Below are 17,660 nucleotides of genomic sequence, written 5' to 3'. Positions count from 1 at the left end.
AAGTTTGATAGCAATAGGAAGCAAATTGTTCTTAAATCTGGTGATATTTGTTTTAAGCTTTTGAATCTTCTGCCTGACAGAAGAGGGTGGAAAGAGGGAATGTCTTAGGTGTGAGTGGTTCTGTTTTTCCCAGGACCCTAGCTTGATCCAGAATCCATTCTCGGCCTACTTGATGGCTTTATAACGATCATAAACTAATTTCTTGTACAACTCAGGCTTGTTTGACTTGAAAACTGCAAACTTAGAGTTCACCTGGGAGTGGACCTCATGGCTCATCCATGGTTTCTGGTGGGGAACGCTCATTTTGTCTTCTTTGGCACATGTTCCTCTACAAATCAAATTAAGTGAATTCCCACAGCAGGTAGTAGGGACAGCACTTCACCATTAGATATTCCAGGTCCAGGGAGCTTTGCCCAAGCACCAAAAGGTCAAGTCAAGTCAAGTCAATTTTATTTGTATAGCACATTTAAACACAACCCATGTTGACCAAAGTGCTGTACATCAGCGCAGGTACTAAAAAAGAACATACAATAGCACACAAACCTAACAACACATATAAACAGTTCACAGGTGTTAATTAGGAAGCAGACCCCCGCAGCCCTAATTTTGCCTGGGGTTGCTTTACAGTCCATCCAGAGAAGGTTGTATCACAGTCAGGTTATATTCATTTAGATAGACACAAAGTATTGAAGTCACTCAGTGGGTCAGGCAGTATCTCTGGAAAAAAGGAAAAGTTGACATTCCTTAGTACTTTCTTTCCCAAAGTACACATATTTGACATTTTGGGTCAAGACCGAGAGTCTCAGTCTGAAGAATGGTCTCAACCTGAAATATTCCCTATTCCTTTTCTGCAGAAATGCTGCCTGACCCGCTGAGTTACTCCAGCATTTTGTGTCTAGCTTGACAGGACTTTTGCTGTTCTCCAGTTTGAGTTTTAGGATATCAGAGGCAAGAGTCACTATAAAAGGTTAGCCATTTCAGTCTGAGATAAGGAAATGTGTCTTCTCTTTTTCAGAGAGTGTCAGATACTCAGTCATTGATATATATTCAAGATAGATATGAATATAATTTTGGATATTGGGAATAAAATAAAAGAGGATTGGATGGGAACAGAGACTTGAAGACCAGAATCAGCCATGCTCCCTTGAATGGAAGGACAGTCTTTACTGTCTGTATAACTTACCTGTACTTCTTATTCATGCTATATTCCAAGAATTCATAGACAAAGATAATTAAAGAACAGTTACAGTTAATACATGGGTACACTTTCCTTCCAAAAGTACACATATTTGACGTTATTCTGATATAGGTGCTGCCTGACCTGCTGTGTATTTTTGTTTCAGATTTGCACTTTTTATGATGATTGTTTTTTTATTTATATATTGCAACCAATTTATTTTTATTAAGGGAGTAAAGAAGCTCTTTCCATAATTGACCAACCAGAAGAACTTGAGCAGATGCCCGTCCCCGAAGATTTATCAACCAGCACCGGGGGCAAAATCAACCTGCAGGGTGACACGGTTATTGGTAAGTGTGAAATCTTTGGAATGAATTTGAAAAGATTTCTCTCCTAGAGTTAATGCTCTGCAAGGACCTCCTCGTTTTCCTTTGTAGCTAACTCTGCCATCCTCAACTTCTAATTCTTTCTCCCTCGTGTATTTATTTAGCTTCCCCTTAAATGTATTTTAATTTAGATATAGATAATGTGCTATCAAAATGTGTTGCTCGGAATTCATCCCTTGTCAGTATCGTTAAACATCCGATATGGAGGTGGTAGCTCAAGTTATTCTGCAAAAATCAATTCTGGAGGCCAATTACTTTGAACTATCATTATTGTGCATTGTGTTTAGAGTCAGCAGCTGGGATTAAATTAATGTGCATGTGGCTTTTCAAAATAACATAGTCAATTTGACTATCTCCAATATATTTGCTCTATCAATGACTAGAAAAGAAATTTGGTTTCCATAAGTCTACTAAATAAAGCAGGCTTTAATGTGTATAAATTCATAATCAAATATGCCATACAAAATAGCAAATCAGTTTCAGTTCAGTTTATTGTCACGTGTACCGAGATACAGTGAAAAGCTTTTGTTGCGTGCTAACCAGTCATCAGAAAGACAATACATGATTACGATCGATCCATTTATAGTGTACAGATGCATGATAAGGGAATGACGTTTAGCGCAAGGTAAAGCCAGCAAAGTCCGATAAAGGATAGTCCGAGGGTCACCAAAGAGGTAGATCGTAGTTCAGGACTGCTCTCTGGTTGTGGTAGGATGATTCAGTTAAAATCATCTTTTAAACGTAAAAAAATGCTCAAGATATTTCCAGTCTGGCCTTGCATGATAGATTGGGCCAGGATTATTTCTATTACGTCATGAGGAAATAATTTAGAAAGAATCCTGACTGGCCTGATGGATTATTTATGATCCAACAATGTACCTATAATAACCTACCATCATAAGATAATTTGATTTTAAAGATTGAAATAAAAGCAGAAGAACATGAGCACCAGGTTTTCTCATGTCTGATCCTTGGCCTGTCTCGGAATAAGCAGATCTCATACGTAGAGACCAAGTGTGACAAGATATTTTTGAATTTGGTTTGTGGTGAGCCTATTAATTTAAACTTAGGTTGTGTTTGGGCCAGAAAGGGGAGAAGTTAGGCAGGTTTGCTGAGAAGTGGTAATACCTCCTGCAGAGAATGTGAGGAAGGCAAGTATGAATAGGCTTGCAATTTTCCAAGTTGAAAAGCCTGCTTGCACTTGTTTATTTCCCTCTGAGAAGACACATTTCTCTAATGGATTCTAAAGATGATAAATGACACCCCACCCAAACCCCCACCCCTGAACAGGTAACATTGGCTGAAATTCTATTTCAGGTCTCCATCATGGATGACTGAAAAAACATATGACCAGAATGTATAACCCTACAAAATTGGTTGTAATGAACAACCCTGTATCTAAGTTGTTAATAAAATAAGAGTTTAAATTTTAATTACATTTCCAAGGGAATGCCATTTATTACATTCAGCCATTCAATTTCCCGCAATTACTATTTGTAGATATGTAATGTGTCCCTGTTCAGTAGCAAATTGCAATTACCTATCGCCAAAACAGTATTGTCCAACAGCTGTGCTTTGCCTTAGAAAGGATTGGACTATGAGTGGCTAACTATTCAAAACAGATTCAAGTCATATATTTATGAAACAGTACTAAAACAGTGTGCATGCATCTGTTGTTTCTATTACTTTTTAACACTACAATCCAAAAATGCTTTCAAATACTCAGAGAAACAATGTAACTAATTTGCTAAATTTGTTATCACCTTATTTTATTTAAATTTGTTTCTGGGATATATACATTGTTATTAGTATTATCTTTTTATTGTCAAATGTACCAAATACAGTAGGAAAATAAGTTTGCATGCTATCTAGTCAAACATACTATACAGAAGTACAACCAGTAGTGCAAAAAGAAAAATACCAGAGTATAGAATATAGAGTTACAACATTATAGAATTCTCTGTGGAGATAAAAAAAGATGCCAGGTCAACCATGAGATATCTTTGAGATCGGGACTACACCCTAGATTATGTGAGGACTGTTCAGTAGCCCTATAACATCTTTAATAATGTTCATTATTTTCTAATGGGTAAAGGGGAGAAGACGGAGCGGCCAAGGTGAAATGATGCTTGATTATTTTAATTGTTTTCCCAAGGCAATATGAAGTATTGATGGAGTTGATGGGGGTTAGGCTGGTTTGTGGGCTGGGCTTCACAACTCTCTGCAAATTGTTGTGGTCTCGGGCAGAGCTTCTGCCAAACCAAGCTGTGATGCATCCCAATAAGATGCATATTTCAGATTTCTATCTTCTCGGGTATTTACGTTTTAAAAGGAATCTCCGCAGTAACTTTCTGCAAAATATTTAGAAAACCTATTATTTCTCCGCTGCACCTTCACCCATCCCCAGACCCAACCTTCATACCTCTCAGCAATATAGCCCAATCCATCATACAGACCAAGCTCCGTGCCATCGACTCCTTTACACCACGTTGCCTCAGGGAAGCAGCCAACATAATCATTGATCTTTTGAAGCTCAGTCATTCCCTCTTCTCCCTTAATTGGTAAAGGCAAGTAACTGAAGTGTTAGTGGGCAAGCCTTTTGGGATCACAATTCTATTAGCTTCAAAGTATTCATGGTTAAAGACAGGGTAGGCCCACAAGTTAAGATTCTGAATTGGGGCAAGGCCAACTTTGATGGTATTAGACTGGAACCTACTAAAGTTGATTGGAGTAGTTTATTTGTGAGCAATGAGACCTCTGGAAAATGGGATGCTTTTAAAAGACGAGAGTTCAGGGTATTAGTGAAGGACAAGGCAGGTGGAGTAAGGAAGAATTGATAATGAGAGAAATTGAAGCTCTAATCAGGGGGAAAAAAGAGGCATGGGCCAGGTATAGGCAGCTGGGATGAAGTGTAACCCTAGAGGAGTTTTGGAGACTGAGGAGCATGCATAAGAAGGAAATGAGGGTAAAAGGGGGCAGGAGATAGTCTGGGACATAACATTAAGGAGAAGATAATTAGGGGATTGGACACATTAGAGGCAGATAACATGTTCCCAATGTTGGGGGAGTCCAGAACAAGGGGCCACAGTTTAAGAATAAGGGGTAGGCCATTTAGAACGGAGATGAGGAAGAACTTTTTCAGTCAGAGGGTGGTGAAGGTGTGGAATTCTCTGCCTCAGAAGGCAGTGGAGGCCAGTTCGTTGGATGCTTTCAAGAGAGAGCTGGATAGAGCTCTTAAGGATAGCGGAGTGAGGGGGTATGGGGAGAAGGCAGGAGCGGGGTACTGATTGAGAGTGATCAGCCATGATCGCATTGAATGGCGGTGCTGGCTCGAAGGGCTGAATGGCCTACTCCTGCACTTATTGTCTATTGTCTAATCCAATGAGATTTTATATACATTAAAGGAAAGAGGATAACTAGAGAAAGAAAAGGGTCCTTCAGAAACCAAAGCCGACATTTCTGTGTGGAGCAGGTGTTGGACTGAGGGAAAAGATAGATGCATTGGGATAGACAAAGGCTGAATAGGGATACTCAGCATGGTTACATACGTGGGAGAATGTGTCCTATGAATCTGAATACGTTTTTTGAAGGAGTAACCAAAAAGGTTGATGATTATAAAGTCGTAGACCTTCTCTATATGGACTTCAGTGAGGCCTTTGATAATGTTCCACATAGTAGGTTGCTCTAAAAGTTTAAATTGCATGAGATCCAGGGAGAGCTAGCCAACTGGATAAAGAATTCACTTCGTGGAAGGAAGCGGAAATGGATGGTAGAAAGTTATTTTTTGGACTGGAGGCCTGTGACAATTATCTGCCCCATACCCTACTACAGGGTCATATATTTTTCTGCTTTATCAATGACCTTCCTTCCATAATAGGGTCAGTAGTCGCGATGTTTGCTAATAATTACACAATATTCAACCGATTCACAGCTCTTCAACAAACGTGGCAAGAAATATTTGTGCCACAAAAGTGCCAGCAAGGACTATTTCCAACAAGAGAGATTATATGGCACGCTCTTGTTCAGATATTATCATCACTGACACCCCATCATCGATGTCCAGGGGATTAGCAATGACCAGGCACTCAACAAGACCGGTCATATTTTTAATGTAAATGTAATTATTTAAACATAATAGGACAATCCTAATGCAATAATCTGGAGCAAAATTCAAAGGTTGGAAGAACTCAGTGGGTTAAGCAGCAACTGGAGAGGCAAACTATTAAGTCTCTGGACAGGTCAAGAGTGTAAAGTGAAGAGTTGTGTTTGTGTGAGTAATTTTCCATTCCAATCAGTAAAAGAAAGCCATTTCGCATTAATGCATTAATGCAGTGGAGCTAAACATTAATATTACAAAACTGTAATTCTAAGTCTTACTAATAATTACTGAATGTTGTCAATTCAAGTCTCATGCTCTCTATGTTTTTTTCATCTGAAATAACTATGTAGAAAAATCTGGAGTTATATCACCAGATTGCTATTTTGTTACTGGAGGCAGAAGTTTCCTGCTGGGAATGCAATTTCACTACATTTCTTAAATCATTTTTATTCATTCATAACATTTTTAGATTTTCAAGCTTTGGTTAGCTGATACCAGATATTTCATGTATAAATTGTTCCCAACATACCCTTGTAATTTACATGGCAAGCTTCAGTAGACAGGAACATGGCTCACAAAACTTTCAGGTGCCAGATAAGTAAAGCATGCAAAAATTGCAAATAGCCAAACAGGCAGAACAAGTTCCACAATGGAGCCCTACCCTCGATAGACACCAAACATTTTTAAACCTGTCCTACAACAGCTTGCATCAACATTGTACAGTGATATTGAACAGAAAGTCGTGTAGTTCCTCTGATGCACATTTTGGTATTTGTATAATAGGAACACATATGAAATCAAGCACTGAAGTCAACAAGCTATGTTATTTTCCATTCATTAAAGTAAGGGCACATATATCCTCACCCGAGTTCCTGTGAGCATTGAATTGTAATCTTTATACAAGGATATCTTCAAAGTACTTTTAAACCATTGCTATCTGGAGTACTTGTATAACAAGGAAGTGAGTTTTTGTGTGGGTTCTCCCAATGCTCTGTGTTACTAATGCTGAATTAGATCCGCCAGCAAATTCTGCCTTTTAATTATTAGCGGCTTTATTTCTATGATGTGTTGCGGAATATTGACTATAGTAATACAGATGGGCGCTGATGGTAATTAAAATCTATCATCTCTGTAAAGAAAAGTAATAACCATATAACCATATAACAACTACAGCATGGAAACAGGCCTGTCCGGCCCTACCAGTCTACGCCGACCATTCTCCCTGACCTAGTCTCATCTACCTGCACTCAGACCATAACCCTCTAATCCCCTCCTATCCATATACCTATCCAATTTACTCTTAAATAATAAAATCGAGCCAGCCTCCACCACTTCCACCGGAAGCCCATTCCATACAGCCACCACCCTCTGAGTAAAGAAGTTACCCCTCATGTTACCCCTAAACTTTTGTCCCTCAATTCTGAAGCTCTGTCCCCTTGTTGGAATCTTCCCCACTCTCAAAGGGATAAGCCTACCCACGTCAACTCTGTCCGTCCCTCTCAAAATTTAAAAAACCTCTATCAAGTCCCCCCTCAACCTTCTACGCTCCAAAGAATAAAGACCCAACCTGTTCAACCTCTCTCTGTAGCCTAAATGCTGAAACCCAGGCAACATTCTAGTAAATCTCCTCTGTACCCTCTCCATTTTGTCGACATCCTTCCTATAATTTGGCGACCAGAACTGCACACCATACTCCAGAGAGAATTTGATCAATTTGAAGTGTTAAAGAAAATAATAAGAGCGTGTTAATGAAATTAACTTTAATCTCTATCTTAAAAACATTTTAACTTAATTTCAACTTTTTTAATGACGATAAGAGTTTGCAGTGATCTTTACAGTTTTGACATGTCTAAGTATTGCCTAGACAGAACATGGGAAGGAAAATCTGGTGAGGGGGATTAAAGGGGATATTAGAAATTGTCTAGTTTTACTTCCATTTAAATTAACAGAAGAAAAATCAAAGTTCTCTAGCGGGACATGTTGTCCAACACAGCAGATAATTGTACCTCTTCCCTGCTTGATGACCATGCAAGATGCACCATACAGTCAACATTTTCACTGCACAAATAAATGATTTAAAATAGTTTCAATATCCTAAGAAAATGCCGTAATGTATAACCCATGCATGTATTTTTGCCATTGCAATGAATATTACAGAATATTCAGCAGAATATTTAGCCCATCATGGCTTCAATAATAAGATAAACAGAGTTAACATTGCAGGTTCGTGACCTTTCATAGGAACATTCTGAAGAAACATTATCAACTGAAATACAAAGTCTTTCTTTCTCCATAGATGCTACCTGACCTGCTGTGTAGTATTGCCATTTCATATAATTTCATTTTTCCAGCATCAGCTGGTCTGCTTTGGATCTTGGGCAGTTCCTTCTCTCCTCCATACTTTGCTCTTGCCATCACTCTGATAAAAGTTAATCGGCATCTCATCTTTCCACAAGACCTTTTTCCAGAACACTGGTTGCTCTTTTAAGTACTTCTTGGCAAACTGTAACCTGGCCATCCTATTTTTGTGGCTAAAGAGTGGTTTGCATCTTGCAGTGTAGCCTCTGTATTTCTGTTCATGGAGTCTTCTGAGGACAGTGGTTATTGACAAATCCACACCTAACTCCTGAAGAGTGTTTCTGATCCGTCGGACAAGTGTTTGGGGATTTTTCTTTACTATAGAGAGTATTCTTCTGTCATCAGCTGTGGAGGTCTTCCTTGGCCTGCCAGTCCCTTTGCAATTGGTAAGCTCACCAGTGCTCTCTTCTTAATGATGATCCAACCAGTTGATTTTGGTAAGCCTAAGGTTTGGCTGATGTCTCTAACAGTTTTATTGTTTCTCAGTCTCATAATGGCTTCTTTGACTTTCATTGGCACAACTTTGGACCTCACGTTGATAAACAGCAATAAAATATTCCAAAGGTGATGGAAAGACTGGAGGAAAGACTAGGTCAAGTCAAGTCCATTTTATTTGTATAGCACATTTAAAAACAACCCACGTTGACCAAAGTGCTGCACATCTGATTAGGAAAAAAAAAAAGAAACATACAGTGGCAGGCAGCCAAACACAACGGCGCGGCCATCTTGAACAAAATGTTTAACTAAAGCAGAGAGTTCTCTTATACCTGCGTTAAGGAGGCATTTAAACACACCTGATCAATTACAAAACACCTGTGAAGCCATGTGTCCCAAAAATTATGGTGCCCTGAAATCGTCGTGGCTATCCCTCGAGGTCGAGGATGATGGTCTACGTTCCGATGTCAGAACAAAGACATCTGTGCGTGTTTTTGTTCAACGTGTACTTGATGATGCACTCCAAGAAGCACACGGTCGTTCATAAATCAATCAACTAATCCCAATGGCAAGGGAACCAAGACGATTGGAGCTGATAGATTTGTTGCAGCCTTCATCCGCCTTCACAGCCATTGAGTTCAAGATAACTTTGTCCGCCTGGTCCGCCGTTGAAGTATTGTACGTTGGATCGTTCTTAGTCTGGACCCTCATCCTCAACCTTACCGCCATGGATGGCCCTACCAGAAGCTAGTGCTTCCGACGGTATCACTCTTGGAATCATGGGGGCACGCAAGCCTCTTCACCACAACAAGGTGAACGATCCGAAGAGAGGGGACTATGTATAAACACTGCTGTAATTTCTACATGGTGAAACCAACATGTGTAGAAATGGTCTATATTAAAATTTGATAAAGTGCACTTTAACCACATGTGATTTTTTTCTATTACAAATCTCAAATTGTGGAGTATAGAGGCAAATAACTAAATGATAGGAAAGGTGAACCAAGGTCTTTGTCCCAAACATTATGGAGGGCACTGTATGCCAGATTACACCTACATCCCAATTTTGCTCTTTTTTGGTTCTAGCTGAAGGGCTTGTTGATGAGTTTGGTGCACACCAGGGACCATTGTGAAGGTGCATGTGGGCATCAATGCATGTACGCACAAACACACACACACATATGCCAACTCACACGCAGCCCATAAGAATTGTTTGAAAGTCTGACAGTGAGTGTGGGGCATTGATATATAATATGTTCCCACTGTTTCATTGGAAGCAAATTTTAGTTTGTGTCGTGTCTTGTAAGTCTGACTAATTTTCACATCTCACTGCTCTAATGAGATGAAAGACAGAGAATTAATCACTAACCTTTTTCTTTTGAATTTTACAATTGTCCTTTTTCTATACAGCACCATTTCCTTTCTCTTGAAGATTACATTTTGCACCCATGTACCACTGAGTTTGTTCCATAATTTTTATTGCTACATTGATCCTGAACTGTTGGCAAATTCTATGTATTTCATGGATTTGTACTGCTACACAGGCAGGAACACAGATCTTGAAAATGTGACAAAAAATTGAAATACTCAGATGTGTTATAATTGTAATCCTCGGAACCAAATGTCAATTGTTGTAAACTTATTGTCAAAAATAATAGAAATATTATTACATTGCATTACATTAAAACAAATTAATTGTACAGCTGACAAATGATTGGCAGCCTAGAAATTATTACACATTAGGTTCGTGGAATTATAGAGTTAATTATCTAATGAGTTTTGTATGTCATAAAGACTACATGGACACAATTGGCATGGCAATTATTACGGATTAGATTTTAGAAACAGGAAAATAGGTGCAGGAGGAGGCCATTTGGCCCTTCAAGCCAGCACTGCCATTCATTGTGATCATGACTGATCATCCACAATCAGTAACCTGTGCCTGCCTTCTCCCCATATCCCTTGTTTCCATGAGCCCCGAGAGCTCTATCTAACTCTCTTTTAAATTCATCCAGTGAATTGGCCTCCACTGCCTTCTGTGGCAGAGAATCCCACAAATTTGCAGGTCTCTGATTTTGATATATCAGAAAGGAAAAAATATATAAATCGGAAAAATTATAGTAAAAATACATTGTTTATAGAGTCAAGTTATTTCTTGAAACACAAAACATTTAAAATATTGTCGATAGACCCAAAGAGCTGGAGTAACTCAGCAGGTCAGGCAGCATCTCTGGGCAAAAAGGATATTGTAAGGTTGCATTTCCATATGAATTCTCTAAAATGATTAATTCAACTTCACAAGAACATCTGTTGGAAAACACAGAGAGATTTCAGTAGATGACTGGACCAACTATTGTAAAAAATAACAATATATTAAGATTCATATTTATATATGTGTTCCAAAAATTGAGTTAAACTCCTCAGACACAAAGATTGTATCCGTCAAGGTTCCTGGCACCACACGCTACAAAGTAGTTTGCCGTAACAATTTAACACAAGTTTGTTAACTTGACTATAAACTAATAAATATATATACATTCAAGCATATTTCTTAACAATTTTGTACTCTTATATCATTCTTGGATATTCTAACGTTTGAAGATAAAGGAAAAAATCTAAAAAGTCGTCACAAATTATCATTAACTAAACAGTAAAATAGAGATATATATACATTTCAAATTGCTTATTTAACAGTGCAGTACCTAACATGCCACTTTCCTGTCTATTTTTAATTTTAAGCAGATTTAAGCAAATAATTAGTGTGCAATAGTGTCACTCCCGACATCAGTCTGAAGAAGGGTCTCGACCCGAAACGTCACCCATTCCTTCTCTCCAGAGATGTTGCCTGTCCCGCTGAGTTACTCCAGCATTTTGTGTCTACCTTCTAGTGTGCAATACATGATCAGCATTTCCTGTTCACTGTGGAAGTGCTTTAGCACTTTCATCTCCACTGTATAGTCATTTTTAAATTAAAAAATTCACTAGTATAGTTGGAGTGGGTAAGATATAAACATAGACCTTCATACCCACTGCTCCATTCAATATGATGATGGTTAATCATCCACTTTAGAATTCTGTTCCCACTTTCAACCCATATACATTCTGTTCCCATATACATTGTTCACTTCAGCATTAATAAATATATCTTGCTCCTTAATTAATATATTTAATGACCTGGCCTCCATTGCTGTCTGTGATAGAGAATCTCGCAGATGCACCAAAAATTCCCTGCAAAATGGCATATCTCTGATTCTAAAATCTACAGCCATCAGGAACATTCTTATTGTACCTATTCCATCCAATACTTATGTATTCTTCTGTTTGTGTTTAGGATAACAGTTTTCCCTCAGGAATTTAAAGTACTACTTTAAATTTAAAGAACTACTTTATTGTTATGAAAATAGATTTATTTATTTTACTAAAATAAAATAATCTGATAAAATTTCAATAATAATTGGCCAGGAAAGTCAAACCTGGACTATTAGAAGATGCTTTTTTACTAGGTTCAACATAAAGAAGGCAGAAAATAGTCCAACATGTTTGCAAAAAAATTGTAGAACGGCTAAGAACTGTCACAAAGCAATTTTATGTAAAAGATATAAAGATAAGCATAATGATCCCAAAAACTATAATGGGGTGTTTATAGTACATTGAAAATTTCATTTCATTTCAGTATAGAAATATTTCATTTTATTGGCAATTTTTCTTTGATGGTTTCAGTCAAAATGAGGAGATAGAGAACATATGAGATATTTTGTTCCAAATCAAGAAAACATGTTAGTGAGTCCATTATTTAACGTCTTGTTGTGGCAACCTCAAAAAGACATGGCCAGGTTCATAAGAATGAAATATATGATAATTATGGAAGGAATATCTCCAACATTCAGAGATCAGTCCAAAGAAACAGAAATTATTTGTATTTTTGAAAATAAAATTTAGAGGCAATCTGAGTGTAATCTTTGAAATCTTTGAATAGATGAAAAACATTTTAATTTTAATTACAACATAGAATGAAGATCATGTGGCTGTTGTGGAAATATTTATCTCAAAATAATTGACATTTAGGATGATGTTCCAGCATGAACTCCTTAGTTACAAAAAATGCGGTTATAAGGCGGTAACGATACGATACAATAGAACTTTATCTATCCCAGGAGGGAAATTTATCTGAAGTTATAAAAACTTTAAATATTTAAGTAGCATTTAGAATGATATTCAAGGCAGGCATATTTGTAAGTTGAAAGTTCATTGTCATTGGAAATTTATATCACATAAATCAACCTTTTCCAAAAAACTTGTAACTAAGCATTTTAGTATTTTGCAGTGAATCAGTAATGGCCTTACCTTATTCAATAGTTTATCATGATTTAAATCCTAAACATGGATATTGTTGTTTTATGCATATAATTTTAATGAAATTATATTTCCCTTTAGCTTTGACATAGAAATTCTATGGGTGTTTTAATAATGTAACTACGATCCCTTTTATGTGGAACAAATGTGGCAAATCATATACAGCACACTTCAAGATGTAGAGGATTCTTGATTTTAAAACTGAAAGAGGATCAATAAAGGGATATTTAGTAATAAAATGCCCTTAATTTAATCCATTGCATCCAAAAAGTAAACAACACATTAGCCTGACTCATAACTTATGCCATTGTCTGCTCCAGTAATTTAAAATTATTGCTTTCAGTATCAGTTAAACAACAGTGGTTGGCTTCAGAATTCACTGAATTTTACTTTTTTCATAATGAATTATTAACAATTTTAAGGAATTCAGGTGGGAACCTTAACGACTGAGAACAACTTTAAAAAAATACTCTACATGTTAGTATCTAGAAATCAAATTGAGCAACACCATATTTTTGTGCACTATGTTAATGAAAGATAAAACACAATTGAAAGATTGTGAATTGTACATGGTCTGTGATTTTCATTCCAGAGCCTCCGTGCATCTGATGTGCTAATGCACAGATGCAGCTGGCAATTATAATAGCGTCCATTGGCATGCAATGCACACCTGAAAATCAATTCCATATTTTTAGTTTGCATGATCATTGTTTGCATGTGCCACAGGGCCCTCATCCAGAAAAGGGCTTGAACAAAGCCTCTGTCACCTATGCATACCAAGTTGAACCCCTTTCTGTTCCCACCTGACAACTGACCCGTCCTCAGCCCCAAACTATGACCACCAATTGCACACTCACAGTTACTGATCCCTCCCCATTACTATCAACATAACTACCAATCCTATCCCATTACTGTCAACATCACTGTTCAATTAACAATCCTATCCCACAACTCCAGCCACAGTCATAATTGCACAGACAGTTATGAACACCACTCTTTTGATTACCAGTTTAGATTAGAGGTACATGGACAGAGGCCCATTGGCCCACTAAATCCATGCCGACCATCAATTAACCGTTCACACTAGTTCCATGTCATCCTGCTTTCTCATCAACTCCCTACACAGTACGGAAAGTTTACAGAGGCCAATTAACTTACAAACCTGCACATCTTTGGGATGTGGGAGATAACCGGAGCACCCAGAGGAAATCCATGCAGTTAAGGGGAAAAAGTACAAACTCCACACTGACAGCACCCAAAGTCAGGATTGAACTCAGGTCTCTGACACTGTGAGGCAGCAGCTGTAACAGCTGTGCCACTGATTTACACAGTTTTATCTCACAATAACTAATTTTATCCAGAGTGATTCTATTCTCTCTATCCCACGTATCCCCAACTACTCTAACCATTGTGAGCTTCCAGCCACACTTCCAAATATCATATTCTCCCCATTTCAAACCTTTCTCCCAGGCGTATTCCTCTGGACCAAGCCAAGGTTTAGACTCATCGAATCATTTTTTCTATGCCCTGCAATGCCTGTGCAAGATGAAGGTCTTGAGTGTTCCAAGGTCTAATCAGCCGTACATATCATATCATATCATATATATACAGCGCGGAAACAGGCCTTTTCGGCCCACCAAGTCCGCGCCGCCCAGCGATCCCCGCACATTAACACTATCCTACACCCACTAGGGACAATTTTTACATTTTACCCAGTCAATTAACCTACATAACACTCTTGATGTTTTATTTTACTGAATTTCGGAGTCACTTAGTTGCATTACATACTTTTGCAAGCTAATTTCTAGGCATAACTATTTCAGTGGTTATTGAAATGGATTCTGATTTTTTACAAACATAACCAGCAACATTGATTGGTGTAGTTGTGAATTAGAGAAAGGTAGAAAATGGAAGAACTTACATTGATACACAGAACTCTTGAAATAAGTCACAACATTGTAATCTTGATAATGTTTGAAAACTGCAGTTCTGTTCTATGCTGCATAAGATCCTGAAGATTTAAATGAGATTAGTATTGCCTTAATATAAATCTGAAGCAGAAACCTAATTTTGTTGATTGGTGTTATGTGACATGCCAAGTCTGACAATGTTCCTTTTTCAGAGCAGTACTATTTACAGAATTAATGTTGTTTTAATGAGTATACATTGGTTACTGAAGCGTTACCAATAGCAGTGCAGGTGTCAGCTGTTAAATGTCAGTGGTGAGCAGAAAAGGTACAGGCTTGTGTTATTTATGACAGAATGATTAAGGCCACAAGAGCTGATAAACTCAGTCTGCCTGAGGGAAGAAGCTCTTTGCTGTGTGGCTTCAGCTCAGACACTGTGCTTAGTGATCTAATCTGCAGCAAGAGGAAGTTGTTTTTATCAGAGAAAAACATATCTTCTTTTCAGATCAACCTCATCTCTCTGGAGAGCTAAATTATCTTGCAGAATCTAACGGTGACTGCAACAGAGCTCAGGCATGCAATGAACAGGGGATGGAATCTTTAAGTGCGCAAGAAAGAACCAGCGGCAGCAGGTTGCTAACCTCAGGGTTTTATTTTTAGCTTAAAACCCTGATATGTTAACAACAAAAATGTTTTAGGTTTTCAGTACTCATTCTTTCTGGTGTAGAGATGCTCGATGTTTCAACAAAGGATTTCATTCTACAATTTTTCAGTATCTTTATGGTTCAATTTGCACAGGTTACATTAGGCTATATTATAGAGTCAGGATGAGAAGCATATAATTTCAGTAATAAAACAGAGGGGTGTTAGGAGATACAAAAGACGATTAAACATTGAAGAAAAAATATAATATTTTATCTCTAAGATTGACTGATCTCCCAATTTTTTTTGTAATTGACAAGTTTAAGTTTTTGTTGGTTATAAAATGAATTCAAAATAATCCTTGAACTATATATTAATGTCAAATTACTGAAATATTATTTTTTTCCGGTGCCTAATTCAGAGATTAGGAAAAGTCCTATGTGATTATTATGTTCCAGGTCAGTTCTAAAAACATTTTTTTTAATTTCATTTCTCTTTTGAAGTAGAAAAACAAAGGAACTGAGTATGAGCATTCTGAACATTTTGTGCTGCTCTTCAAATCTGGCTTTTTTAGATGAAGTCATACGTAAATGTTTTTGGTAATTTACATTTGCTTAAAAATTGGATTGCACCTTTTTTGATTACACAAAGTATATTGGAAAGCATTTTTAAAACTAATCAGACCCTGCATCAAAAATCATTACATTAGTCAAAGTTCAATGAGAAACATCTTCAGGGTTGTTTACACACTGAAACAAAATGGGATCCACACCATTCAATTCAGCGCAACTCCCGACACTCAGCTACGCAACAATCAGCGATGGGCTTCAGTTCTCAAAACAACACTCGTATGACAAACACACTTTTTGGCTGCCATGGAGAAGACAGGGGCTGCTGGGAAGTGGGAAGGAATTCTTGCGTTCCCTTGCAAGGACTTGCATGACCGGATTAGCAAGCTATGTACTAGGATACAGATCCTCTGCGCCACCGGGGCAAGAAAATTTACATTGTCACAAAATATGTCAAGGTGATCTGAACACCACTGTTTACATTTTCAGAATAGAGACCCTTATTCAGAAGTGTACTTTATGTAACTGGAGCAGGATTTCTTTCATTCATGTGTTATAATTAGTGCAGGTGGACCTGCAGAGCTGGATATGCAGGATTTTTATGTGTCATCTGGATTTCCCCACCCTAACATTCTATGAGTCTATCCAATTGTCAGTGGATTCTGTTCATGGTAACAACTGGAATGTGGAGGGGTCATTTGGTTGGATTTGGGGACTATAATTTTACAAGTTTCTTACAGGGAGTGTCTGTCAGGGCATCCATTAGACCCATGCAGATAATTGATATTTTCTGCACTCACATGGGAAATTGAATGCTGATCAGGAATCCTCCTGATACCTGCCTTCCTCCTCCTGCTCCTCTGTGCTGCTGCTCTGCAAGCTTGGTCTCAGGTTCCAAGTCTCCCTCCTCTTTGTCTGGCACCAGGTGTTACCTTTGGATTGCAAGATTATACGATATTCTTAGCACACACTGCAGTGAATAAAAACAATAAAATCTCATCCTGAGAAAAAGAAGAATATGATTGTGGTACTTATGAAGCTCTTGTTGAATCTATGCTCGGCTGTTTTCTTTGGAGAATATTCTTGCATGAGCAACTATGGATGACTCTGTCCTCTATGATCCATTCCTCTGGGTACTCGCCACTGAAAATGTCCATCTGTGTGGGCACTCTCAAAATGAAAGAGTTGTGTGTATTTCCCAGAAACATAATTTCATCAAGAGAATGTTTTTGTAATCTACATCAAGATCCATGTTGAGAGAATGGGAACTTTCCCGGCTGATGAAAGGACTTGGGACTTTCATTGATACATGGCTGCTACGCACTTGTGGGAAGCCAGAAATGCTGGCAAATCTTAGTTACATTGCGCCTGCTATTCCTTCCTCAAGTCTAAGAAACCATTTCTTTACAAATGATGTGACCACAATGCTGTGTAACGGTGAGCAGCAATTTGTGAGACACGGCTGTGGCCACATGGAATGATTCAGTGGTGAGGATGTTGCCTATGACCTCCAAATAGAGTGTGGTTTGGACATATAGGCCTGGCTGAATGCTGCTTTGGAAAACTGAGCTTGTGAAAGCTGTCTTCATTAGAGAGCTCCAAGTGGGTAATGGTGGAGGAACTTTCAGGCCTAATGTCTCAGACCCACCCTGTCATAAAATATCATAATTTTGTGGCCATCTATGTTACAAACCCTTACAATAATGGAGTGCTGCCTGCAGTGTCACTATTGAC

At 38.0% G+C, this 17,660-nt stretch overlaps 1 protein-coding gene across 1 annotated transcript in view; it reads left to right on the top strand.

Annotated features, from left to right (window-relative positions):
* The window catches only part of ikzf1 (IKAROS family zinc finger 1 (Ikaros)), a 91,925-nt gene that overhangs the window by 18,817 nt on the left and 55,448 nt on the right, over window positions 1–17,660 (top strand). Inside the window, exon 4 of the mRNA XM_078418714.1 lies at window positions 1,408–1,527. Within this exon, the coding sequence (XP_078274840.1) occupies window positions 1,408–1,527 (120 nt within the window). The remainder of the gene's footprint in view (window positions 1–1,407; window positions 1,528–17,660) is intronic.

This window comes from Rhinoraja longicauda, chromosome 2 (assembly GCF_053455715.1).
Source record: "Rhinoraja longicauda isolate Sanriku21f chromosome 2, sRhiLon1.1, whole genome shotgun sequence".
In the NCBI taxonomy this organism is placed as follows: domain Eukaryota; kingdom Metazoa; phylum Chordata; class Chondrichthyes; order Rajiformes; family Arhynchobatidae; genus Rhinoraja; species Rhinoraja longicauda.
This window is presented reverse-complemented; position numbering and strand designations above follow the sequence as displayed.